At 38.8% G+C, this 27,493-nt stretch overlaps 1 protein-coding gene across 15 annotated transcripts; it reads right to left on the bottom strand.

Moving 5' to 3' along the window:
- Positions 1 to 662: 662 nt before the first annotated feature.
- LOC137713918 (uncharacterized) lies at positions 663 to 8,925 on the bottom strand. 15 transcript variants are annotated; one of them, XM_088683710.1, is made up of 10 exons: positions 8,521 to 8,925; positions 7,510 to 7,666; positions 5,141 to 7,209; positions 4,808 to 4,912; positions 4,600 to 4,641; positions 3,707 to 3,810; positions 2,631 to 2,762; positions 1,660 to 1,860; positions 1,118 to 1,485; positions 663 to 1,033 (listed from the first exon to the last, which is right to left on the bottom strand). In XM_088683710.1, the coding sequence occupies exons 2-3, from the start codon at positions 7,639 to 7,641 to the stop codon at positions 5,221 to 5,223; spliced, it is 2,121 nt and encodes a 706-aa protein (XP_088539836.1). In that variant the 5' UTR covers positions 7,642 to 7,666; positions 8,521 to 8,925; the 3' UTR covers positions 663 to 1,033; positions 1,118 to 1,485; positions 1,660 to 1,860; positions 2,631 to 2,762; positions 3,707 to 3,810; positions 4,600 to 4,641; positions 4,808 to 4,912; positions 5,141 to 5,220. The 15 variants fall into 15 exon arrangements, 13 of the variants coding, with proteins under 13 accessions (XP_088539836.1, XP_088539829.1, XP_088539831.1 ...); XM_088683703.1 differs by having other exon boundaries at positions 1,118 to 1,176; positions 1,321 to 1,485; positions 5,141 to 7,666; positions 8,521 to 8,924; XM_088683705.1 differs by having other exon boundaries at positions 1,118 to 1,176; positions 1,321 to 1,390; positions 5,141 to 7,666; positions 8,521 to 8,924.
- Between the last annotated feature and the right edge of the window lie 18,568 nt (positions 8,926 to 27,493).

The following is a 27,493-nucleotide window of genomic DNA, read 5'->3' as shown; positions in this document are numbered from 1 at the left end:
CAAATGCGTGTGAAAGTTGCATATAAATCTGGCTTCTTACGACCAAAATAATGCAGACAATCGCAAAACATCTCTATGTCTACTATTATAAAGTCAAGCTCTAAGTTTGGTGAAAGAAGGCCTCGAAAAAATAATTGGACAGAAATGCCTTTAAAACAAAAAAAAAAAAAAACAACACAAAAAAACAAATAAAATAATTGTTGCGAAAATGAGATCAACAAAAATCAATCCAATTAAATTCGAAATTTTATTGTTCACAAGTATACGAATCGAATGGTAGTATAGCAAATAAGCACAAATATCGTTTCACATGGATCGAATGGATTGAAACCGCCACAACATTAGTGAAAATTGTCTCCTTCGCACACATTCTCACATCAAATGCAGTTTTAACACAGAAGGAAGGCCTTCAAACCTACAAGCCATGAAGATGTGAGACAGAAGAAACATACAGCAGGTTGCTCTCTCTCATTTTCTAATTTAGTTAGATTTGTTTTGTTAATCCCATTTTGTTTTCATTAATCATACTCTGTTGGTTGATCAAATGCTTGGGCTGATTTGGGGGCCATGGCAGCTAAGCTTTCTCGAACGGTGCAGTTTTATTTTTACCTTTTACGTAGGACATGTCGTAACACTAACCGGAAATTGCACGGGAGTTGCCGTTGGCTTCCGACTGTTTTTCTATTCAGCTTTAAAAATCCTTGTTTTTGCATTCGACTACTAATAGAACGTACAATATGATGAGTATAACTCTCAATCTGTAATTTCGTAACAGATTACATTTCACCCAAGTTTGAAATTATGTACTTGAATATACTGTTTCTGAGATTTACAAAGCGTCTTATGATGGTCTCAACCTTGAAAGCGGGGGCGACGCTTATGCCGGGTGGTGATTTGCCGACTGCTGCCAAACTATTTGAATTACATTTGCCTCAATCCACGATTAAGATGTCACGAGTTAGCTGCAAAATGGTTGAATATGGTTTCGAGAGTGGACTGGCTAATACTGTATTCTGCAATGCCAAGTTTACTTCTGGAAAAGAGAGATTATAAACAGCACTGGTCAGATTGAGCGTGAAGAAATATGAACAGACAGAAAAGGTATGACGAAATTCACCTGTTCCGTTCAAGGTGCCCGAAGACATCTGCAACCGAGAGGCCCTGTCCATATGGCAACTGCAAAAAAAGTTGAGATAAATTACTAGTTGCTATCCATACTTAAAATACACACATTATTAATCTTATTAGAGCCACAGGTGAATCCCAGAGATCACCAATCCACATGTATCCTACTGGCCATCGTTAAGTAGAGAGGCTTACATTGCTCCAAAGAAAGGGAACTTGACCCGGGAATCTAAAACACTCCAAAAGAGACGTAGCTTGCCCCACCCTGACCAGAAATCAAGAATTCAGGGCCAAGGGTGAGAATATGAGATGGATTATGGTCCAACCTCCATGCATTTTATTGTACGGCTTTCAAGAGGACTGCTTTGCAAAACAAAATAGAAGAAACTGAATCTTGCGTTTTCAAGATTTGAGAATGTCTACTTTTCTATGAAATGAAAACAGTGAAAACGAAATAACAAAAGTAGGCAATGTGTAACTGTGGACAACTTTTTTGAGAACCACCAATATCATTTTAAACCATAATAGAAATACCTTCCAAAGATTCCGCAAATAGATTATGGCATTGTCAATGGAACCTGAAAGAACCCTAGTTCTTTCTGTCTTTATCATCCATATCTTCATCAAGGTCAAGAGTAACAACATCTGAGGAAATCTTCAGAAGGGATTCTAGATAACTTGGAGTGCCATGTTTGATACTTCTAATGCTGTTCCCTTCAGCGTGGCTAGTGTCCACTAGTTAGAAAGTAAGAGTTCAAGCCCAAGTGTCAAAAGGAAGTAACAAACGCTCTGCCACAGGCGAGACTTTGAATCAGATCATAATAAACCATATTTTCCATGTGAATTACAGTTAGATTTTCAATCATGTATTTAAACATGTAACAAATAGCAAACCAAGACACAAGGTGTTACACTTCTTGCTCTAAATTTTCAGTTGATTACAATGCAAGCACAGCACATGCTAAATGTAATTGCCAACCTTGTACCACTTTCTCATAAACACAGTGTAATAAGAAATGAACAAGTTAAAAAAAAAAACAAAAATTTAAAAAGCAGAGTTCAATTTGTACGGAAGGCTGCAACCACAAGAATTTAAACCCAAGATCTCCTACTTTCATATAGTTTGTAGTGGGAGGTTCCGATCCAGGATATCTAGGACCCCGATGTCTGATCCTAGGTTATACTACCAACATATCCCAATAGCTCAAGCTGCTAGGATGTGAGTAACATAATCTTATACATAAACAACACGTGTTGCTCCAATATCTAGCTTACATTTTGACAGAACGAATCAAACAAGTGACTCTGTAAGGTTTTAACTGTAGTTTTGTCTTGCTGACATGTAAATATTGAAGTGGTTAACACTTGAGCAAGCCAATACTCCAAGAATGGTTATTCCTTATTACCATTATATATTCATTGAAACTTCCACTTCTCAAGAAATAAATTTTACTTTTTCAGCAAACGGTTGCAGAAGATTTCCTGCATAAGGCCAAGATATGTACCTCAATACCAAGGTAACAAATTGAGCCACCAGTAACATTCCAATCAAAGGCCTGATTCATTGATCTCTCATATCTTGCCATGGAAGAGCCAGTGACACAAGTCCATCAGCAAAGCAAAAGCCTGGAGATAATCTGAAAAAGTTCTGGAAGCATAGATCTAAATGTTAGGGAAGATTGCTATTCTCGACACGTCATCAGCACCCAGTTTTCTATATTGAATCATGACATTTACTAAGAGGCAAACTAAAATTTCTAGAACATCCCTCCATCAGTTGGTAAAAAATTCTAGACTCACTGCTTCTATTATATTAGATGGTTCACACCAACACAACGCTACCAAATTACGAATTAAAACAGAAAAATTTGGAAACAATAGTAAGATCGAGTACAATTTCAATTAGTCCTACTTTTCCAAATGAATCAAGATCCTGAGAGTAAATTTAAAAAGACTCGCTAAACTTCCTTCAAAATAAAGTCAACATTTAGCTATTAATCACAAATTCCAAGAGTGGTATTCTCCCCGCTCCACTAAAGTATATTCTTATTATTAAACAATAAAAAACTTTATTTATAGACAAGTTCTCTCACGTTGTCACATGGCACTGAGACGCACAATCTTATTTGAGGAACACCTTGTAGGACCCACTCCACGTTATATCTTACCAATCCAAACCATCTATTTTTCAAGTCTTCATTCAAAGGCTATCCTCACAAAGATTAATCTAAATTTAGAGCCGTTTAAGGCATCTAATTGTGACAAAGAAAATATATTTAAATGGTGCTTCCAAGAAATACACCACCTTTTAACCAAATGGTCATAATATTTTTTCAATTTGAGTTTTTTTGTTGGTAGAGATGATCTTTGAGGAATGGCTTAAGAGAGAGACGGTTTGGATAGTTCAAAGTCAATGCAGAGTGTGCCCTACATGTATACATATATTTTCCACAAAAACCAAACTTCATAAGAAAAGTTAGACGGACTAGCAAGAAGTAAACCAAATTATTAAAGTACTAGAAGTAGTAGTAGGAAGAAGAATACTAATAAAAGATAAGTTACATGCGTGTAGGAATACAACCTTAAGAAAAGAATTTGCACTTGCTGTTGTCTTTATAAGCCCCATGATGAATGAGATAACCACAAGAATGAGTCCCGTAAGAAGTGGACCAAGAGAAGCACATTCTGGACATGAATAAGCGTATAAGTACAACATTAATAACCAAAAGTTGCAAGGTTAATGCCGTGAATGTGAGAATAAGAGAATGACAAATAGAAAATACACCACCTGAGCCATACTGTGGTCAGAGACTAAGGCAATATGTGGAGATGCAATTGCTAATCCATACGTTAAAAACATGACGACTGTCGAGTCGACAATCCGCTTCCAATGAACTGCACCAGACCTACATACAGTCTTCTCGTAAAATAAATAAACCTGAAGTATTTTTCAATGTTTGATGGAACTCAAGAAAAAATAGAATAACTGTGGAGCTTAATGCCCTTGGTTGGTGTCTACTCATCGTGTAGAATATGTTTATGTTATCTACCTCGTAGTTCAATATCCAGTGTCGAAATATTCTCCTATATCCGCAGACACTAACCAAACAAAAAAAATGCGCATAAACATTTTGAATCCTACTAATTTTCAGATTTGACCAAAAGAAATGACGACGTTCCCACAAATTATTTTACAAAAAAAAAAAATAATCAGTGATGAACTGAATTTGGAAGCTCAAATTTGTACATGAAAAAAGTGTGAAGAACTACATGTTTAAAGACATACCAAAGATGTAAAAAGGAATTATTGCTAACGATGAAGGAAAAAGAAAGCTGATGAAGTCTCATATGAAAGTAGAAGCCCAAATTAAAGAATAGAAACTAGAGGATGAACCTAATACAATTAGGTTAATCTTATGAGTATCAGTATCGAAATTACAAGCGGATGGTTATTTAACCAACAGACAAACATACCCCACTAATCAGTTGGTGGTGTTTAGCTTTTACTTCATGCTCCTGCATCAGTCAACCAAAACAAAATTCTGGGGTAAGGAAATACTCAGAGCAGTATAGAACATACAAAAATACATTGAACAACACTTAGGTAGGTACGTAGTTTAATTGACACATTGATAGAGGTTAAAATAATTTTGGTAGGAAATGACCCAAATACAGAACATACCTGCCATATGTCGCTCCAACGAAGGCCAACATGAACACTCATAATCAGCAAAGTTAATTGACCCTAAAGCAAATGCCATGGGCAAAAGCAATGACCTTTAATATCCTGAAAGAGAAAATGTAAATGAAACCCGTCTGAACTACAGAATTTACGACAGTTTCTGATCTACTTGAAGCAATGGAATAAACTTCTGATACATTTGCTTTGATCGCAATGCAAACAGTTTGTGATATATGTTTTGTAAAAAAAAGCATAGATAACAGAAAGAAAAAAAAAGTAAAATCAAGATAAAAGATCCTAAGCAGCTAAATATGAGATAAGAATCCTTTGTACCTGACTGAATATTTTAATCTTCTTGGGATAATTCTTCTTTGCCCAAGAGAAAGGCTTTACACTGGGTCAGTGACCCTAAATCAATTAACTTTGCATTCATGCACAAGCTCCACAAGATTTGAAACCTCAGGAGATCTCTTTATCCAACTTTTGAATACTGGTCGGTTAAGAATCTCAAAAGTTACCTCATTTGGTTGACAGCCTTCCAGTAAAAGATTTTTCAATAATGATAAAATGTCTGAAAAAGCACCCCTCTTGAACACTGCCTCCAATAAGGTATTGTAGATTGCTATGCTTGGAGTAAGCCCATTCTCTACCACGTCATCCCTCAACTCAAGAGCAACAGATACCTTTCCATCCTTGCAAAGGCCACTAATTAAGGACCCATATGTAAACAGATCCGGTTTTAGTCTCTGGTTGTACATATCACTAACCAATTGATTAACCATAGCCTTATTGCCCTCTTTAATGAAGGCATGAATAAGAATATTATAAGAAATTGTATCAGGAAAAAATCCAGTATTCCGTAGTTGCTTAAAAACCCGTTCTGCAATTCCAACTAGACCATTCTTACAAAGTCTGTCTAGCAACAGATTAAAAGTGACAATAGTGGGACTAGAACCACTACACGTCATGTAATCCAAGAGCTTCAAACATTCAGAAAAGTTTTCAACCCTACAGAAGTACTGAATTAAACAATTCAAACTAACAACATTAGGCTGAACACCGCCATTCTTCATATGACTCAAGACCCTCCGGATCATTGAACGCCTTTTCTGTTTGCATGCCACAGACAAAATCGTATTGAAGGAAACCACATCAGGCCCATTTTCGTCCCACTTAAAGTAGTCCAAGAATTTCAAAGCCTTGGAGAGGTTATTTTCTCTACAGAAACTCTTTAAAATTGTGTTATATGACACATTACTTGGCATTAAACCTTCTCCAATCATTTTCTTCAATCCATATAGCGCTTCTTCTGATCTATTCTCATGACACAAACAATTGAAGTATATATTGTACACAACAACATCCACGTAGTTGCCCTCTGTAATCACATCAAGCAATAGTTCACAAGCAATCCCAATGTTACCTGTTTTTAACAGGCCTCCTCCCACGGCAGCATATGTGTACGCGTTGGGAGAAAATCCTTTGTTTTCAATCCTCTCAAGTAAGCTGAAAATGTCATTCTCTCTATCTTGAATACAAAGTGCATGAAGGATCACATTGTATGTGGTCATATCTGGTTCACATCCTTCCCTTTCCATCTTAGCCAAATATTCTAACGCCTCTGCAATCCTCCCATCACCACAAAGAGATTTAATAACTATAGTGTATGTTATCGCACTAGGCTTACACCCATCAGTCTCCATTTCATCTAAACAGCAAAGAAGATCTCTCCACAAACCTTCTCTACCAAACCCATAAACTAAAGCAGTATAAGAGCACACATTATGTACAACGCCCTTCCTCTTCATCCAATAAAACAATTGCAAAGCATTATTACTCTGGCCGGTCTTACACAATGCCCAAAGCATAGGGTTATAAACATAAGCACCAAAAAAATGACCCTTACGCATAAGAGCATAGCACACAAACCATGCCTCTTCAGTCATCATGGCTTTACTAAGCTTAGAAATCAACAAACACAAACTGGGTTCGGTCGGGAGATACTTCAACCTCAACATAAGCTTAAAAACGCCCATTGATCTAACTAAATTCCCAACTCTAAGCATGTTTTTCAAGATTCTTGACAAAGAAGTAAACGAGGGTAAAAACCCACCATCAAACATCTCTTCAGCAATCATATAAGCATCTTTCAGACGACCAAGTGATAGCATACCATTCAAAAGTGCATTGAAAGTGGAAGCATTTGGAGCGGGCCCAAATCTCTTCATTCCGTGGTAAACCTGAACCACATTGTCTAGCAATACAGTCTGTGACTTCAAGTAAGAGTAAAGCAAAGCATTGCAATCATACACTGTGGGTTTGCCGGGAAAATTGCCCATGGAGTTCAAAGAGTCTAAAGCTTTCACAAAGTTACCGGAGGAGGCATGGCATTGCATACTAAGCTGTAATTCGCGGTAGTTACAGTCATCGGAATTGTTTGCTTCATAAGTAAAGTCTGTAGCTTTAAGTGCAGATAATGAAGAAAATTTGACAAAATTAGGAGTAAAATAACAGTTGCAAATTCTGCGGTGTGAACAACTAACTGCACCAACTGTCATCAAGGATGAAATTTAAGTTGAAGATTAGAAATTTGAGTTGCTTGTGTTGCTTATATATCATCAACTACCCACATTCAGCAGGGCTGGTCCTGAGTTTTTTGGTGCCCAGGGCGAACAAGCAAAATGTGCCTTTATGAAGCATACCTTTGAGAAAAGGAAGGCAGCATCAATCAGTTCCATTTTCACCTCCTTCAAGGCTTGAGCTGCAGGTCCAATATCAAGCATGTGCAGAATTACAGGCTGGTCAGGGCCTAGCATCGCTCCCCTCGCAATCATCGGAACAATAGCATACTGTATTGCCCTGTTCAACATCAAGCATGAACCTTCATCAAGTTTTCAAGAATTCGGAACTAAGCAAGTTTTACATTTAAAAGCATAATTCTTTTCATAATGTATGCCAATTACTTTCAATATCATAAAATTGGACATCCAGATTAAGCTACAAATTCAGGAAAACATCCAAGACGGGTTTATCGGTATGAGAATATATGCCATGCCTGCAGCACCAGTGACCAAAACAGTCACAGGATCCTTCTCATACTCAAGAAGCTCCACATGTATTTTATGAGCATCCAAAAGAAGGCAATAGCGAACAGAACAGCCAAACTTTTCTCAATCAGTACTGCATTCATATTCTCTTGTTCTAAAGAAGTACAACAATATTCTCCATTTTTACTCAGAAAATAAACAGATATGCAACGACGAATTCCCGTTAAAATCAAAACAAATCCAATCATATGTTTATAGGTCTGAAAATACCACCAATCAAACAAAGAATCTACAGCCTGCAGGGGCACCTCTTCAACAAGGCAATCAGATACCAAAACAAAGTCCACAAGATATTATAAATACAGAATTTTTAATTATATATTCCAAAGAAAAGAACCTGTCCTTCTGTTTGGTCTCCTCCAAAACTAAGTAATACAAGAAGTTATTAATAATAATAAGTTAAATAATCGTGTTAGAATGTGGAAGGAGATTTGGGTTTTCTGATCATAAATAAGAAATACCAATTTTAATGATTTCGTAACAATATCAAATACATAGAAGTTGCAGTCTTGCTTTCCCGGATTAGTAAAATCCAATTTCAAGCAAAAGAAGGTGAAAAAAAAAAATGAGACAATTGAAACCGAAAAGAGATGGAGGCGCTGAGACCTGAGAGAGATTATCGAATGGCGGAACGGCGGAGCGCGGAGGGTCGGAAGCGGAGGCAGGCGGACCGTTGGGTCTGGGTGTGGGTGCACTGGGTGGATGGTGCAGCCGTGTAGGTCTATAACTCTGCGACTCTGTCGATGCGGACCGTTGGGTCTGGGTCTTGGCAGCAGGTCAGAGATTCTCTGGTCGCCAAGAATACGAAACGATTTGGGCTTCGAAGAACGAAGGGCGAAGACGCAGGGCACTGGAGCCAAAAAAAACTTTAGGGTTTAGGGTTTAGGTGGTGGCTACAACAGAGAGGAGGGGTTTTGGGCTGGAACACGGGAGGGGTTTTGGGTTAGTAACTAGTTGTCCATGCAAAAGACAGCACCGTCACAGCAAGACATGTTTTCTTATCATTGAGAAATTTTGCAATGTGATCAGATCACGGTGGTCATCACGTCTATTTCTATAAATGGTAAAAAAATTTATTTTTATGTTATTAGATGGTTTTTCGTTAAAATTTAGATTTTGAAGTCTATTTCATTAATTTTTCTCTTAATTAATAATCTTTTTTTTTTATTTTATTTTTTTATTTTATTTTTTTATTTTGGCAAACAGAGCTACATTAACCAGGCAAGAGATGCCCAAAAGTACAACGAAAGCCAAGCAACAGCAATCCCCAAATACAACCAAGAAGTACAGGGGTTAGACTACCCGACACTCAAAGCAAGGCTCAAAGTGTCCCCACCTAGCGCCTCCCCCACAAATTAAGACGGACAAGGTAAGTCATCCTTATTTAAAACATGCACAAGTGAATATGGGGGCCTATCGACCCAAGACACATCACACTTCTCCACACACATTCGCGACGCCAAATGGTTAGCTACCAAATTGGCTAATCTTGGAATACAAGACCAGCGACAGACATGAAAGGCTTTGCCAAGCTTCACACACGTCGCTATATAGGAAAAGCCTCCCCATGCCCTCAGAAATTGAACCTCGCAAACAGGATATAATGTCGTGAGAATCCGATTCAACAACCACATGAGTGAGACCCAAAGAGATACCAAGTCACAACCATTCTGCACAACCAAGGCTTCCACAGAATCCACACAAGTCGCTCTAAGTTTGGTGCAACGAGCTGCCAGGAAATTCCCCAAAAAATCCCACACCACTGCCCATGCATATCCATTGCCTGTAGCAACATCCCAACTGGCATCAACATTTATTTTTACATAGGGAAGAGTTGGCAGCACCTACCTAATTTGTCCCTCGCAATGAGAGAAGTGTCGCCCCCGTCGACTGGAGGAAACCTGTCTAACGTCAGGGAAAGGCGCCACACTAGTGGAAATAGTAGAGAGGACTCAAAACGGATTGATAGCTTCATGTTGGTAAAGGAAACGACACTTTGCTTTCCCAATGTGCCAACAAGAAAATGAAATGAGAGAAAGAACCCGCATCAAGTCATTCTTGGAAGAGAACATGATCTTGTAGAACAACCAAAAGCCAAGTACCCCACGATGTAATATCCGGAGGATTAACACGATATGTTAAAGCACCCCCAAACCAAATAGCTTTCACCTATGGACAGAGAAGAAACAAATGTTCAACAAACTCCTCATGTGAATGACATAAAGGGCAAAGTGGTGAAGGCGCAGATTTCCGGATGAAAAAAGCTGCCATCGTGGGAATTGCACGATGCAATGCCTTCCACATAAAACATTTCAATTTAGGGGGAGTATGAAGTTGCCACGCCCACTTCCATAATCTCCTTGGAATGGATGCAGCAGAGGAGGAGTATCGGGGCGACGAAGGAGGAAGCTGAGAACGTTGCCAATGATAACCCGATTTGACAAAATACATTCCGGTCTTAACCATAGGCCAAACCAACCTATCCTGCCACATAGTCTCGCCAATTGGAGTGGCCAAAATAGCCTCAAGCGCCTCCATCGAAAGAAACGGTCTAATAAACTCCATATTCCATTCTCTAGTGGCTGGATTAATAATGAAATCCACCGTGATGTTTTGGCTAACCTGCACGTCCCTAGAAAGGATAGGGTGACCATCCGGAAGTGAAGGCAACCATCGATCCCGCCAGAGCCTAATATGCTGGCCACTTATCACCTGCCAATGGGAGCCATGCAGCAGAATATCACGACCTCGTAACAAGCTTGACCAAGCCCAAGAAGCACAACCTCTCTGCCTGGCCTCCAGAAACGAACAATGAGGGAAATATCTAGCCTTTAACACATGTGCCCACAGTGACTCCGGTTCCTGAATTAAACACCAGCACTGCTTCGCTAAAAAGGCATCATTAAACTCCATAAAGCTTCGAAAACCCAACCCCCCTTAAGCTTTTGGCAAACAAAGAATGTCCGTGGAAACCCAATGGATATGTTTCTCCCTCATATCATGCCCCTACCAGAAATTGGTAACCAAAGAATCCATTTCTTTATAGATAAGTTTCGGAAACTTGAACAAGTTCATCGGATAAGCGAAAATAGCCTAAACCACCGCCTTAAGTAGAACTTTTTTCCCTACCTACGAAAGAAGAGTATGTTTCCAACCTTGAAACTTGCTTAGAATCCGGTCCTTCACATCGGGCAACCCTTTAGATTTGGATCTGCCCCACATAGCTGGCACATCGAGATACGTGCCATGCACAAGATACCAACAAGTTCCGCTGCTAAACTGGCGGGAATATTCGACCCAAAGAACACGCTAGATTTCTGCAGGTTAACCTGCTGACCTGAAGCCACACAATATTGCTCTAATAAACAAACCAGAGTGCGACAATTCTCCTTATCCGCTTTAAGAAACAATAGGGAATCATCGGCAAAGAAAAGCTGCAAAATAGTAGGGCCATACCGAATAAGTTTAACTCCAGCTAGAGTACCTTGAGCACACGCCCTTGAAATGAGTAGAGAAAAAACCTCACTCAAAAACAAAAACAAATATGAAGATAACGGATCCCCTTAATGGAGACCACGTGATGGAGCAAACTGCTTCCTTGGGGTACCATTGAGAAGGATCGAAAAGTGAACCGAAGAAATGCATCGAAGAACCAGATTACACCAAGCCTGACCAAATCCCAGACGTTGCATGACTGCCACTAAGAAGTCCCACTTCACTTTGTCATACGCCTTTTATATAGCAAGCTTAACCCCAAGCTTAAATGTCCGTTTCCTTCTTCAAGTTTTAAGGAAGTGATAAACTTCATGAGCAATGCCAATATTGTCATGAATTTGCCTACCAGCCACAAAAGCATTCTGCGCATGGGAAATAAGCATCGGCAAAAATGGACAAAGACGATTTGCCAATACCTTTGACAAAATCTTATATGAATAATTACATAGGCTAATTGGTCTAAATTGAGCTACATACTCTGGATGGGGAACCTTAGGATTAAGTACAACATGAGTGGAATTAATTCGATGCGAACTACAAGTACCATTCATGAGATCTTCAACCAAGCCCAACACTTCCTCCTTAAGACTGTCCCAAAAATAGTGATAGAAGATGCCTTGGAATCCATCGGGACCCGAAGCTTTCAAAGCCCCCATCTGCATAGCGGCTGCCTGAATTTCATCTCTTGATATCGTAGCTTCAAGAACCACATTCATCTCCATAGTTATCTTGGGTGAAATACAATCCAACACTGAGCCCCAATCTCGTTGACCCACCGAAGTGAAAAGTTGCTTAAAATGCATATTTATAAGCTCCTGTACACGTCTGGGATGCTCGTGCCACACGCCCTGATCATCTTTTAACTTAAGCATCTTATTACACCAACGCCGATGTAATGTAAACTGATGGAAGAATTTAGTATTGGCATCCTCCGCTTGAAGCCAATTTACGCGCGATCGCTGATGCCAGAACCTTTCCTCCTGTTGCCGTAACTTATCCACCTCCAAGGATAACACTTTAATTTACGCAACATTAGACTTCCAATCCTCTTGAAGCTTGCCCAGAGATTCCTCCATCGACTTAATTTGCCTGGTACGACTATAAAACTTATTCCGATTCCACTCCATCAGCTTGGAGTGACAAGCATTAATTCTCCACAGCCATTGATCCATATGCCCCCCTCAAAACGCCGAGCCCAACATCGCTCCACAATATCTTTACATTCAGCTTCATTCACCCAAAAAGCTTCAAACTTGAATATACGTTTTCTTTTACCACAGACAGGATCACCATGCACAATAATCGGGTTATGATCAGAACCAACAGCCGCACCAATGAGAGCACATGTATTAGGCCAACAATCAAACCACTGCTTATTCACTAAACCCATGTCTAATCTAACCTCCACCAAGTGCCCATTGCGAGTGCCCCTCCAAGTATATTTGGGACCACATGATTCCACCTCCAGTAATTCCATACAGTTCATAAAGCTACCCAAGTATCTGGAACGGTGAGAACTAACCTCTGCACCAACCTCCTTCTCCCAGTCTCATAGATAGTCATTAAAATCACCACCACAAATCCAGGGAATAAAAGAAGGAGAAAAGTCACGTTGCATACCTTTCCAAAAATCACTTTTTACTGCCCAATAAAGGGTGTTATACACACCGGTAAATTTGAAGCTGATTTGCCTTTCAACATCACGACAGCTAACATCAATAAATGATTGAGAGGCATCCACCATGTCCACTTCCACTGACTCATTCCATCATAAACTCAGCCCACCCGCTATTCCAACCAGCTCCACATTAAAAGCATTCACATATTTCATTCGTCTTTTTACCCCATCAAGTCTATAACCTTTCATTTTCATTTCAGAGAGAAAGATTATAGAGTGTCGGTACTTCCTAAGCCCAAACAGGTCCCGAACTAGCGTGTTCGACCCTAACCCACGGCAGTTCCAGAACATCGAAATCATGGTGACTCATCGACTGTTGAAACAGCAGTCACCATCACTTGAAGAGCTCCCCTCTCTCCTCACCAACAGAGCCTACCTTTCCAGTTTAGCTTCTTCCTCCAAATACTCCCACATCGCTTGATATTTACCACGCTTCATTGGAACTTAAGATATGAGAATATTGAGCTCACACCCTTCCAATCCCCTCTTTAGGCTTGAACTCTCACCAACATCGCCAGGATAGCCTATTGTCCCCTTAGGTATCCACTTGCCTGCATAGGCAATACTACCGTAGCTGTACGTAACCTCTGTAGGCTAGCCCCATAATGGGCTGCACTTGCTTGACCCGAGATATTCAAAACCGGCCCCAATGACACTTGTTTTGTATGAGTGACAACACCGAAAGGGAAATTACTTAAGGCACCCATAGGCTGAGTTTCAGGCAATACCTGATTCAAAACTGTGGGCTTTGTATCAGTCCTAGTTTAGTGGGCCGGAAGGCCCATCCTAGGGCCAGTTCGGCTATCTTGTCGATGCCATCGCTGAGATAGAAAGCGAAAGGGTTCCGTTAAATCACAGACTGGAGTCGTCCAAGTCCACTCTTCATAACCTGCCATACCACCTGGCGTAGGCTCAAAGGAACATTCTGTATTGGCATGACCAATTATCCCACACCGATAACAGAAATCTTGCAGACGTTCATAATGGAATTCAACCCACGTAGCATCATTATCCTCTCTTTGCACCCAACATCCAGTGACTAGCGGGTTCAGAGTATTCACCACAACTTGCACCCGAAGAAAGCCGCAGGCCATCATAAGATTCTCAACCTCCATGAACACACCAATTTCCATAGCAATATGATCAACGTTATTCTCCGAACTCATATTGAGCGAAATACCATGAAGCTGAACCTAAAACGGAACAAATTCCAACTATACCTCCTCCAGCTCAAGTTCAGAAGCCCACAGAACTTGGCTAAGGATCCTTGACGCAGTATTTTCATCCTGCACAATGATGACAAACGTATTATCACGAACTTATTTAATCTCAATATCCCCCAATTCCTTCCACGCCCCACGTAGAATGTTCTGCATCCCCTATTTATGAAGTGATTTCTGCACCAAAGCTTTCCCCACCAACTTGATCCCATGCTACATAGCCACCAGATTCATAGATTTCTCAAGATGGATCACCAGATCATCAACCGCTGCATGTGCCATCTGCTGATGACTGTTTTGCTGAAGGCTACGCCCTAATTGGATTGCACAGAGCTGAGGAGTGCAACCCCAAAGATACAAAAAAATTGACCTGGTTATGGTAAATTCGTAAATCCAACTCCCTGAAAGCTCTCTCACTGTGTAGCTAAATCAAACCCAGAGAAATCTCCCAACTTGAAACTACTCTGAAAGAAGGTTCACTGCATCTAATATTTTTAAAACTTTTGGTTGTAATAGTACAGAGTGTTAAGCCAATCGCCATTAATGTTCCCAACAGAAGAATATTAATACTTTGCAAAGGTGGGTAATGATTATTACAGTAATTACTGTAATTCCATATGTCGGTCCCCACCCAGTTGACCACCTCAACAGAAAATCCCATTTGGACTTCACAGCTCCAGGCGGAGAGGAAATAACCCCACCAAACCTTGTCAGCTTCCCAACTATGAGCAATCAAGACTACAATCCCCTTGTCTGCACCCAAATAGTGAATCAAGAGGACAAGAATCCACTGAACAGTAGTCAAAAGCCAACAACCATCTCCTCACACAGAGGAATTAGGAACAGGAAGGAAGGAATAGAGAATAAAAGCTAAAAAGGCAAATAATCCACATCAAAAACAACAAGATTAGGAACCTAACTGAAAGAATCAAACTCCCACATAGGAAGAAAGACACTCACTCTGGAGGGCTCTCACAGTGGAGAGAAAAACTAACTTGACAGACTGTTTGATATTTTTTTTTTCTAATAATGTTTTTATTTTTTATTTGTTCATTAAAATTAAGAATTCGTACCTTAACTTCCTATCGAGTTTAGAATTCATCATTGAAGTAAAATTTGTTAATTTACGTCCCTACATTTAACAGAATGTGCATCATTAGTTTTTGTCTTTAACTTATGTGAAAAAATTAACATATTTGTTAAACATATCATCATCCACACAAAATTTAGGGTAGTGTTATCCACACACTTATTTTTACTTCTCACACTCTAAAATTTCGACCGTCAGATTGGTGAATTGAAGAAGATCAATGGTAAAAAATTAATAAGGATGTGTGGAAAATAAAAAGGGGTGTGTGAATAGGCTACCCCAAAGTTAAATAAAATAGTATAGCAACCACTTCTAATGTTTCAACCAAGCGAATTTGAAACAAAATTATAAGAGAAATATCAAAATTTCAACAAAAAAAATGTAAAAGCAACATTATCATTCATTGTACAAATAAAAACTAATAACAAACTTCAATTATAGTCATCCCTTGCTTAAATGCTTCTACAATATGAAGAGGAATGTGCGATATGTGCATAAGAAGATTCAGTCTAGAAATCAAGTTGGATTTGGATTGACATAGACGAGTAAAGAATCAACCCAACCCAAACCGATAAATGATCGAATTGAGGTGGAGTTGGATTTGAGCAAGTTTTCTTTTTATTTTAACTGGCTTGATCGAGTTTAAAACAGAATTAGACATAAGCAAATTCGGTCTCAGATGGTGAGGTGAAGCTCTCAATCTTAGACTCTTAGCCTCAACCTTAGCCTTAGGGAGTCGAGTCAGTCGAGGGGTGGTGGGAGAAAGAACGAGAAACGATGGCAAGTGGGGGGAGTCGAGACTGAAGTCACTAAACTAAAATTGAATGAAAAATAAAAACCCTAATCCAATCTAACGGTGAAGATTAAATAATTACTGATGATTAAGTCCCGGCCATTAATTGTATTTATAAATAGGGTGTTTCCGGGCTTGTGGTTCTTAAGTTATAGACCAACCCTGCCCCATAGTTAACTTTAAACGCGCCCCGCCCTGTCCCGTTTCATCTCTGCCAAATTTGGCCCCACCTCGAACCCACCCCGAATCGCTAATACCCGCCCTAACCCTCTAGTACCCGCCCCAATCCGCGGGTCCAGGACCCATTTGCCCACGCCTAGTACCAAGGATGCGGATGAGAAAATGTTTTTCTTTTGTGTTTTGATATTTCAAAAAAAAAAATATATATATATATATATATATATATATATTATCTAGATAAGTGACATTGTGATAACAATGTCTATGAAAATTTATAAACAAAAGTCTATACAAAACTTCAAAATCTATACAAGAGTTGTGGATTCTATAAATCTTATAAAATCTCTCACTTTTTTTTTAATGAATACGATAGCATCGCATTTCATTGGAAAAAAAAAATACAAAAGGAGAGAAAAAGAGTTGGTCCAATTCCAATGAATGACCATCTTCCAGAAGTACATCAGTGATAAAGTTAGAAAGGGTATTTAACCAAAGACAAGGACTAGCAACACTAAGTTTATAGCGGGCTAGGCGATTGGCTACACAAAAGCTTTAGTGATCCTTAGCAACAAAGCTTTAGAATCCTCAATAATATGTCCAATATGAGACATATTAGTGACAATATTCCTCAACGCCGAAATGATCAAGGGCTAGTCACTTTCGAAAGTAACATTTTGAAAACCCGTCGTCAACGCCAAAACCAAGCCTTCCCTAAAAGCTAAAGCCTCTGCATGAAAAGGGGAGGGAACAAAACTAAAGTTCTTCGCAACTTCTCCAACAAAATTTCCATGGTAGTCACGCACCATAATTCCAGTAGCTCCCATCTCAAACAAAACTGAAGTTCTTCGCAACTTTTCCAACAAAATTTCCATGGTAGTCACGCACCATAATTCTAGTACCTCCCATCTCGAGATCTTTGCTCTAGGCACTGTCAATGTTCACCTTGAGTCGTCTTATAGGTGGCGTTTTCCATTTAAGCTCTTCATGTTAAAAGGTCTGGGTTTTAAGGGGCTTGTCAGAAACTAATTATGCATTCTTGTGGAACAAGAAGAAGTTTTTAAATTGATAACATTGTTGGTATCAAAATTTGGATGCAATATGGACTGGGTACAACATGTATATGCTCCGAGTGTTGCTATAAGTTCCAATGCCACAGGATGGCTTGAAAGAATGAGAGAATAGAAGTGTCACTATTGGAAGCGGTCAACAGACAACGTATGTGTTTAAGTGTGTGTGAAATTTGTGCGTAAATCTGACTTCTTACCATCAAAATAGTGCAGACAAATGCAAAACATCTTTTTTTTTTTTTTTTGGGTCAAAACGGGGAAATTCATTAAAAGAAAAAACAAGTACAAAAGTTAAGAAAGGAAATACAACAAAAGGCCAAAGCAAATGATGAGCTATAACCCAAAACAACTAGGGAGGGCCAAACAAACTTAAGCCCAGCAAAAGCAACAAAGCAAGAAAAGAAAATCTTAATCTCTAACACCGGAGAACAGCCCACTGCACCCACTCCGCACTCCATGCTTACACCACATCCAAACTCGCTCACGAACCATAAGATTAAGCTTGAAATGCCGAACCAAATCAAACCCCCGGGACCTAAAATGCAGAGACATAGAGAACCAAGAGACCAAACAAAAAAAAGAAAAAGGGGAGGGTTGAAGGGGGTGTGTAAAACACTATTGTTACGATGCAAATCGTTCCACACTTCACCCAAATTTTTTGGCATGGTGACATGGTTCTAAAAATCCTTGCCTAGCGTCATCTAGGCCCTGCCTAGGCACTAAGCGGTTGGACACTGCCCCGATTAATGCCTAGGCATTTGAAAATTTAGAAAATGTGCCTAGACCTACTAAGGCGCATGCCTAGACCGCCTAGGTACTCGCCTAGACACCCGCCTAGGTTGCGACTCACTTAGACAGAAAATAGATAACTTTCATTTTGCATTATTTTTTTTAATAAATTGTAAGAGACTTATTGAATACTTAAATGAACACACATTATATGCTTGTTCCCCACGTTTTCATTATATTTCAATATTTCATAATATATATGTCATTCTATTTTGTAATTTATGATGTAATTATATATATTTTAAATACAAAACAGACACTTATTTATATGAAATATAACAGATTTACTTAAATCTGCCTAGTCCGCCTAGGCACCTAGGTGCTAGGCCCCAGCCCGCCACCTGACTAGCGCCTAACATCTTTTAGAACCTTGCATGGCGGTATGGTAAAGAGCTATGGGATGTGGAGCCAGGGAACCAATTAGGTCAAGCACTTCAAGAACAAGCTTATGGCTTAGTAAGAAGTGGGATATAGGAAAGCATGGGCGAGAAAATTAGGTGGGAGAGGAATGGAAAAACGGCGAAGAACGACAAAAAACGGCAAGAGAACAACGATAAACACTGGGAAATGGCAACGGAAGCCTCTCTCTGGAAACGAAACCTAGCAACCTTTGTTTACGTTGCTGGCCCTTGCTTGGGCTTAGGCTGGTTGCCCGCTCTCCTTTTTTCTCCCTTCCTCCAAGCCTCTTCCCCTTCCCCTTCCCACAGCCACCTCCTCCTCCAACTGGTTTTTTCTAGTTTTTCTTTCTTTTTCTTCTCTCCTCTCCCCCACTTTCTTGTTGGCTTCCATTACTTCCTTTTGGCTCTGTGCTTCTCATCTACCCTTCCGCTGCCTCTAGCTGTCAAATTGTGAGGTCGTGGCTTATTTTCCCGGCAAAACATCTTTATCTCTACTATTATAAAGCCAAGGTCTGTTTGGTGAAATAAGGCGTCGACAAAATAGTTGGACAAAAATGCCCATAAAAAAAAACAAAAAAAAACTGTATTTGCCACGAAAAAATAAATAAATAATTGTTGCAAAAATTAGATCAACAAAAATCAATCCAATTAAATTCCAAATTTTAATGTTCTCAAGTATATGAAACAGATGATTGTATAGCAAATAAGCACGGATTTCATTCCATAGATATCGAATTAATTTTAAGAATCTTACTACCTAACTCAAACAAATTATAATTGAGAAGTTTTAACAAAAAAGATATGAGATCTTGAATTAAACTAAAATTCTCCAATGTTGATGATATATTCCCTAAACTATTCAATGATCATGACATCTAGACGCAAAAGTATCCTTACATGTTAACCCTTTATGTAGCATCTAGACAAATTTAAACAAAAATCCATTAAGCTCCATGAATTTTTTCGAAAAATCACACAAACCCTAATTGCAATGAAACCGCCACCAACCCCTTGCACAGTCACATCAGATGCAGTTAACAAAGAAGAAGGCCTTTAACCCTAAAAGCCATGAAGTGAGAAGAAGAAACATACAGCAGGTTGCACTCTCATTTTCTAATTTAGTTAGATTTATTTTGTTAATCTACTGACTGTTTTTCTTTTTGGATTAATTAGTTCTAATCCTTGTCATATGTGATGCTAAAGTTAAGTTATTCTCTGCACTTGAAAGTTCACAAAGGATCTGTAACCATTTGACTACTAGGTACGGATTTTAAGTAATAATAGAATGTACAACTTTCGGCATTTCTGTGCATCAGCATGTCGTGCCGTCATCGAGTACGATATGATGGGTACAACCGTCAATCTGTAATTTCGTAACAGATTACATTTCACCCAAGTTTGAAGTTATGTACAATATGCCGTTTCTGGTATTTACAAGCCTCTATGATGGTCTCAACCCTAAAAGCGGGGCGACGTTTATGCCGGCTAGTGATTTGCCGAGTACTGTCGAACTATCTGAATTAAATTTTGCCTCAATAGACGATTAAGATATCACGAGTTAGCTGCAAAGTGGTTGAATACGGTTTCGAGAGTGGACTGGCTAATACTGTATTCTGCAATGCCAAGTTTACTACTGGAAAAGAGAGATCATAAACAGCACTGGTCAGATTGAGCATGAAGAAATATGAAGAGACAGAAAAGGTATGACGAAATTCACCTGTTCCGTTTAAGGTGCCCAAAGACATCTGCAAGCGAGAGGCCCTGTCGATATGGCAACTGCAATAAAAGTTGAGATAGATTACAAGTTGCTATCCATGCTTAAAATACGCACATGTCAATCTTGTTAGAGCCACAGGTGAATCGAAGAGACCCCCGATCCACATTTATCCTACTGGCCATCGTTAAGTAGAGAGGCTTACATCGGTCCAAAGAAAAGGTAACTTGACCTGGGAATCTAAAACACTCCAAAAGGGACGTACCTTGCCCCACACTAACCAGAAATCAAGAATTCAGGGCTAGGGGTGAGAACATGAAATGGATTAGGGTCCAACCTCCTAGCATTTTATTATATGGCTTTCAAGAGGACTGCTTTGCAAAACAAAAAAGAAGAAATTGAATCTTGCATTTTCAAGATTTGAGAATGTCTCTCGGGAACCCAAATTCTCAAACTTTTCTATGAAATGAAAACAGTGAAAACGAAATAACAAAAGTAGGCAATGTGTAACTGTGGACGACATTTTGAGAACTATTTCAACAAACTGACACTACTTTGGTACACTTCATAACAGCCACAATTAACAAGAATCGCCCACACCACAGTGGTAGTTGACAAGAAGTTAAGGAAGCTAACTTCAGAAAACTAAAGAAAGACTATACTTTAGCGTGTTAATGAACACGTGACCACTGTGAAAGCTATTCTCATTCATATGTAGCCGACACACACTCGCACACACTCATACACTATTCGTGTTCCTCTGTAGCCCACATATTGGTTAGCTACAAGCTAACAGTCTGAGCATTTAGACTGAGAGTGAGTGTTATGGACCTAAATGTATCCGAAATATGAGGCAGTTTGCATTATCCAAAGTATTTTTGTCTTTTAAAACACTGAATGCTTGATGGATATGGACTAGACAGCAGAACAGAGATTAAGATCTTTTCTTTTCTTCTTTAAATTCCATTATCTACACAAATGAAATCAACAAGAACTACTATCTGTAACATTAATCCAAGATAAATTTTACCTAATATTTAGCACTCAAGCCATTAAACCCCTGGAATATTGCACCAGGAAATGATGCAAGGACAAACGAATCAATTGCTGAAAACTTCTCATTGGACGGCCACCACTCAGAAAATATTGGCAATGGTATACCCCCCTGCACAACATCCGAGAGTAAGGAAAAACTATAGCATGGCAAAGAAGAAACAACAAAGAAATAAAGAAAATTTAACCCTAAGCCCGGGGAACTTTCTGACATCTTTAAGTCATCAAACTGTCATGAAAATATGGCAAAAATTGTACAGCAGTTTATGCCCATCCAAATTTTCCAACAAAGTAAGAAGTCCATGACAAAATTCGAAGTTAAATGAACACACATTAATAAGTGCATGTATCCTTCATACTGTCTCGAACCAACTGCTCAATCAAATGTTCACCAATCACCCCATCAAAAATTGGCAGCGGAGATATTAGTGTCTTTATTCTTTCTTCATTGCCAAGCCATCGTCCAATCATAATTATCATTTCTCACGACAAACTAATCTCTGCCACTGTGGCTTTTTCAGCCACAGTTGAGTCGGTGGCCCCAATGCAAACTTCAAGGCCATCAAGTAAGCACCTTGGATGTGACGGAACGGATGAAAGCCATTCTTGAATAACTCGGCAAAGATTTTCCAAGTCCACAGAGCTGACTTCAAAAGGTTTAACCTAAGACCAGGCAACAAAGTTCAAAATATTTCTATATCCCATATATATCATGTCACATTATAAATCTTTCTAACCCCCCCACTCGACAACCAAAGGAAATAAGGAAAAGCAGAGAGAAATACCTCTAGCTCAAGATGATTTCCAAATCGAGTTTTCAAATGCTGGGGACTACCAATGCATCTTAATCGACCTCCAACCTTAAAAGAAAAATCAGTGTGGTGATACAGTGATCTCAACAATAGATTGGTGCTTCAAGTAGACTGGTGAGCAAGGTAAATAGGTACCATGATCCCCATACGAGTGCAAAGTGCTTGAGCTTCATTCATGCCATGCATAGTAAGTATTACTTGTTGAGAATATCGCGTTTAAGAATGGGAAAAATAGAACAAACTCCGAAAATCGAAAACAAATAACCAAGATAAATAACACCAAGAATTTACGTGGTTCGGCAATATGTGCCTACGTCCACGGGACAGCAACAACAAACTTTCACTATATCAATAATGAGTACAGCCAATAATCTTGCCAAATCTGTAGAACTAGGACTTGACGAAAAAACTGAAAGAACAAGAACAAGAAATACACTATCTCTTTTCTTTTCTCTCGCACACACTTTACAATATTCTCTCACTCTAATCCCTTGAGTGGTATACAATTTATTGTTTTGCTCCCCCCTCAAAACTAGTACAATAGCCCCTTTATATAGACATAATAAAAGGTCTTCTTCAATAAGGATTACTAATCCTAATTGGAATCTAGTTATGAAACCTTCTCCAATTGAGAAACTAACTCCAATTGGGAGAAAAACTCCAATTGCGAAAACAATTTAATCCTCTAAGACTATAATTCCTTATATACGTAGGACAACTTATCATGGGCTGGAAAAAACCCAACATTACTGCTGTCTTTCCTCGTCTGGTTGATAGACAAGATATCATTTCCCACATGAATCTTTTGGCAATTGGATCCATACCTAGTACAATTAATGGTGAGCAAGAATTCTAACTCTATACCCAAATAAAAAGCAAAATATATATGCCTTTATGTGGTGGGGCACAGAATATTTTCCATAGAAACCAAGTAGGGGGTAGTCTAGTATATGTGTATTTCACCATCCATGCCTAGTAGGAGTATCCTCTACATTTCCTACAAAATAGTTTAAGATGAATTAGTTGTGTTAACAGACATTCTCGATTTTCCAATCCTTGGGTGGCACAACCTATATTAACTTTCATGCAGAAATATTTCATTTGTGTTCCCTCTGTAATTCGAATGGAACCACAATGAAAATCTTCATCAACTTCCCTTGAAAGCAACGGTTTTGGTTCTCTCTTGACATCCCAAGCTAGATGTTGGAACCACCTGCTATCACCCCCTCATATGGCTCCATTAATTCCTTCCTGATGCTTTGGTGTTCAATAAGGTTGGTTAGGTAGAGATTTATTTTCTTAGTCGGTTACCTTTTGACTGACAGCCATAGTAAGATAAGATCACATATGAACCACACAAAGAATTTCACTCATCCCCTATTTAGTCATCTTTAGTTGAGAATCTTCATCAACTTCCCTTGAAACAACGGTTTTGGTTCTCTCTTGACATCCGAAGCTAGTTGTTGGAACCACCTGCTATCACCTCCTCATATGGCTCCATTAATTCCTTCCTGATGCTATGGTGTTCGACAAGGTCGGTTAGGTAGATATTTGTTTTCTTGGTCAGTTACCTTTTGACTGACAGCTATAGTAAGATCACATACGAACCATACGAAGAATTTCACTCATCCCCTATCTAGTCATCTTCAGCAGTTTCATAAAATAAAGGCAGTTTCATTATATAAACAGGGAACAAAACAAATTTGAAGATATTGACTGCAACATCCTATACTATAAATTTAAGGACTAGGCTATCAAGATTTTAGAGTAAGATCCATTATGTATACCTGTTGATGGCTCATCAAGAATGACTATAGGAGGATCTCCAATCATCGCAATTGTGACAGATAATTTATGTTTGTTTCCCCCACTTAGAGAAAATGATGGTTTGTGGGCATGCTTTAACAAGTGAAACTCCATTAACTTTTCCATTACAACCTGTCCAAATAGTTTCAGGATTTGAGGGTCCACCATTTGATTGATTATTCAAAACTATTAAAGGTTAAATGCCAAATTCATTCCACGTATTTAAACATGAAAAAGGAATTGACTTAGAATTTAGCATGATAAAACTTGGATGGGAAATTCCAAGTCATTAAAGTCTATGCAAATAGGAAATATAAATCAGCATTAAATATAGGTGCTAAAAAAAATAAAGTTCTAAGAACTGTGTAACCAAAACAAAAAAGTATGAACTTTGAACACATATACATACATCATATACCCGGTGATCTGGTACTCCTTTTATTGTAGCATAAAGCTCAAGATGTTCTTTAACAGTTCAGTATTCCAACAAAGTATTGAACTGTGGGTAAAATCCAATCTGAAATTGAATGAGAAAAGTTAGCTGGGGTTTACCACAAATGAAGAAAATGAAAAAGAAACAAAAAAAAAAAAAAAAAAAAAAACTGCATGTGTCTGTGGATGCATAAGTCACCCACACACAGCATATACTTGTGCACAAATAGGAAGAAAAATTATCGCATACATGTCGACGAGCAGCCTTGGGATTAAAGCATATATCCCTTCCAAATATATAAGCAGTCCCATCAGTTGGAGATTCCTCTCCTGCAAGGAAATTGTTAAATCAAAACGAAAGAATTGACATAACAATTCAATATTGAAAATATGCTGATTAACAATGCAGAAGCACACAAGACCAGAAAATCAATACTAAGCAATGCAAAAGTGAAACCTTTTTACTAGTGTTTCACAGAAATCACACATTATCAGGTTCACATGGAGATATATGGATGCATTGATGCAACAATATAAATAATAATATTCGTCTTAGAAGACAGGCTAATCTGAGTGAACTCAATTTAGGATGATATATTAAAGGGAGATGATTTCCGCACACCCTTTTTCTCCCCATGCACACCCCTGTTTATCCTTGGTCGTTGGAACGAATAAAGTAAAGGAGAATCAAGTAACATAAATAGACAGGTGTGTAGAAAAAGAACAAAGGGTGTGTAGAAAAAGAACAAAGGGTGTGCAGAAATCATTTCCCTTGAATTAAATCATTTTATCTAGAGGTGGTTCCCTCAGATTAGTTGAAAATTAAACACTAATTATGACAGGTACAATATGAGTATGGCCGGATTATGCATTTTAAATGTTTCAGCAGAACAGTAACTATCAGATATTCTGGTGTCTAACAGTTACATACCAGTCAGCATTGACAGAGTTGTGGTCTTTCCAGCTCCATTTGTTCCTAAAAAACCAAAACACTCTCCTTCCTGAACCGAGAAAGTCAATGAATGTACAGCAATTTTTGCACTATGATGCCTTCCTCCTGGAAACACCTGAAAGTTTACATATATTGCTATTATACCATCATAGGTTTAAACCATCACACTGTTAACTTACGAGAACCACCAATATCATTTAAAACATAATAGAAATACCTTCCATGGATTCCGCAAATAGATTATGGCATTGTCAATGGAACCTGAAACTACCCTAGCTCTTTCTATCTTTGCATCTATATCTTCATCAAGGTCAAGAGTAACATCATCTGATGAAGTCTTCAGAAGGGATTCTAACTTGGAGTGCCATGTTCGATACTTCTAATGCTGTTCCAACATTCCTTCAGTGTGGCTAGTGTCCACTTGTTAGAAAGTAAGAGTTCAAGCCCAAGTGTCAAAAAGGAATTAACAAACGCTCTACCAAAGGTGAGAACTTTGAATCAAATCATAATAAACCATATTTCCATGTGAATTACATTTAGACTTTGAATCATATATTTAAACATGTAATCAATAGCAATCCAAGACACGAGGTGTTACACTTCTTGCTCTAAATTTTCCATTGGTTACAATGCACGCTCAGCACATGCTAAATGTACTTGCCAACCTTGTACCACTTTCTAATAAAGAATAGTAATAAGAAATGAATAAGTTAGAAAAATTAAAAAGTAGAGTTCAATTTTTACAGAAGGCTGCAACCACAAGAATTTATACCCAATATCTACTTTCATATAGTTTGAAGTGGGAGGTTCCAGATCCAGGATGTCTAGAACCCAGATGTCTGATTCTAGGTTAGATTACCATCACATCCCAATAGCTCAAGCTGTTAGGATGTGAGTAACATAATCTTATACGTAAACAACACTTGTTGCTCCAATTTCTAGCTACCATTTTGACAGAATGAAAGAACAAGTGACTTTGTAGAGTTTTTTTTTTTGAGAAGAAACTATAACAGTTTATTAAAAAAGAAAAGTGTAATACACAGAAGTGGATAAGAAATCCACCAAGAACAGAACAAGAAAATCTTTCCAGAGGATCAGATTACAAGTAGGACAACCTCAACCAAAATCATTTTACGACTGCTAACATATCCCACAGTATGTGAGAAAGAGAGTAATTCTTAAATTCATTTGAAACTGAAGCCCAGAGAGCTGCCCAATATCTTACTCTTCCCCACAGATCTGCTACCCCCACACCAGTATAATCGTCAAAAATTCTTTTGTTACGCTCCAACCAAATGTTCCAAAAAACTGCCGACACCAGACAACCCCACAAAGCTTTAGCTTTCCTCCCAATTCCTAGAGCCTCAAAATTAGTGCTTAGAAGCTCGAAACAACCCTTTGGGATGACCCAACTTACTCTAACCTCCTGAAACAATTTCCACCACAGTTGAATCGTGTAAGAACAATGAAGAAAAATGTGGTTAACACTTTCCTCCTTTGCTTTACACAAACTGCACCAATGGGGAGAGATGCAAATAAAAGGACTTCTCCTTTGAATTTGATCACAAGTGTTGAGCCTCCCAATAGCCACTAGCCACACAAGAACTTTGACCTTCGGAGGAACTTTTGATTTCCAAATCTGAGAAGAGGGTGGAAAATGTTGCACAATCCCATTGTTGCTCAAGAAAGAGCGATAGGATTTGCAGGTGAACAATCCTGATAAATCCAGTTTCCACCTTCTATCATCCGCTCTTGATTGAGACAAGCGAACATTTTCCACTTTCTGTAATAATCTAGCCGCCTCTTCTATCTCCACCTCGTTCAAATTTCTCCTGAAATCAAAATTCCAACTCAAAGAATTGATAGAAAGATCCACAAAACTTGCGATGTTCTGGTTGTGCCTTCTCGATAGCAAGAATAATCTAGGAAATTGTTCTTTCAATGTTCCCCCTTCCAGCCAACCATCCTCCCAGCACCTCACCCTCTCCCCATTGCCCACCTTAAACTTGCAACATTGTAGAAAAGATTGGAGACCACACGAAATATCTTTCCAGGGGCTTCTACTTGAACCCCGCACTGGAGGATTTGCATTCCACCCAT

Source organism: Pyrus communis, chromosome 14 (assembly GCF_041283825.1).
Source record: "Pyrus communis isolate YQ-2024b chromosome 14, ASM4128382v1, whole genome shotgun sequence".
In the NCBI taxonomy this organism is placed as follows: Eukaryota; Viridiplantae; Streptophyta; class Magnoliopsida; order Rosales; family Rosaceae; genus Pyrus; species Pyrus communis.
Note: the sequence above shows the minus strand (reverse complement) of the source record. Positions and strands in the feature narration are given on the sequence as shown.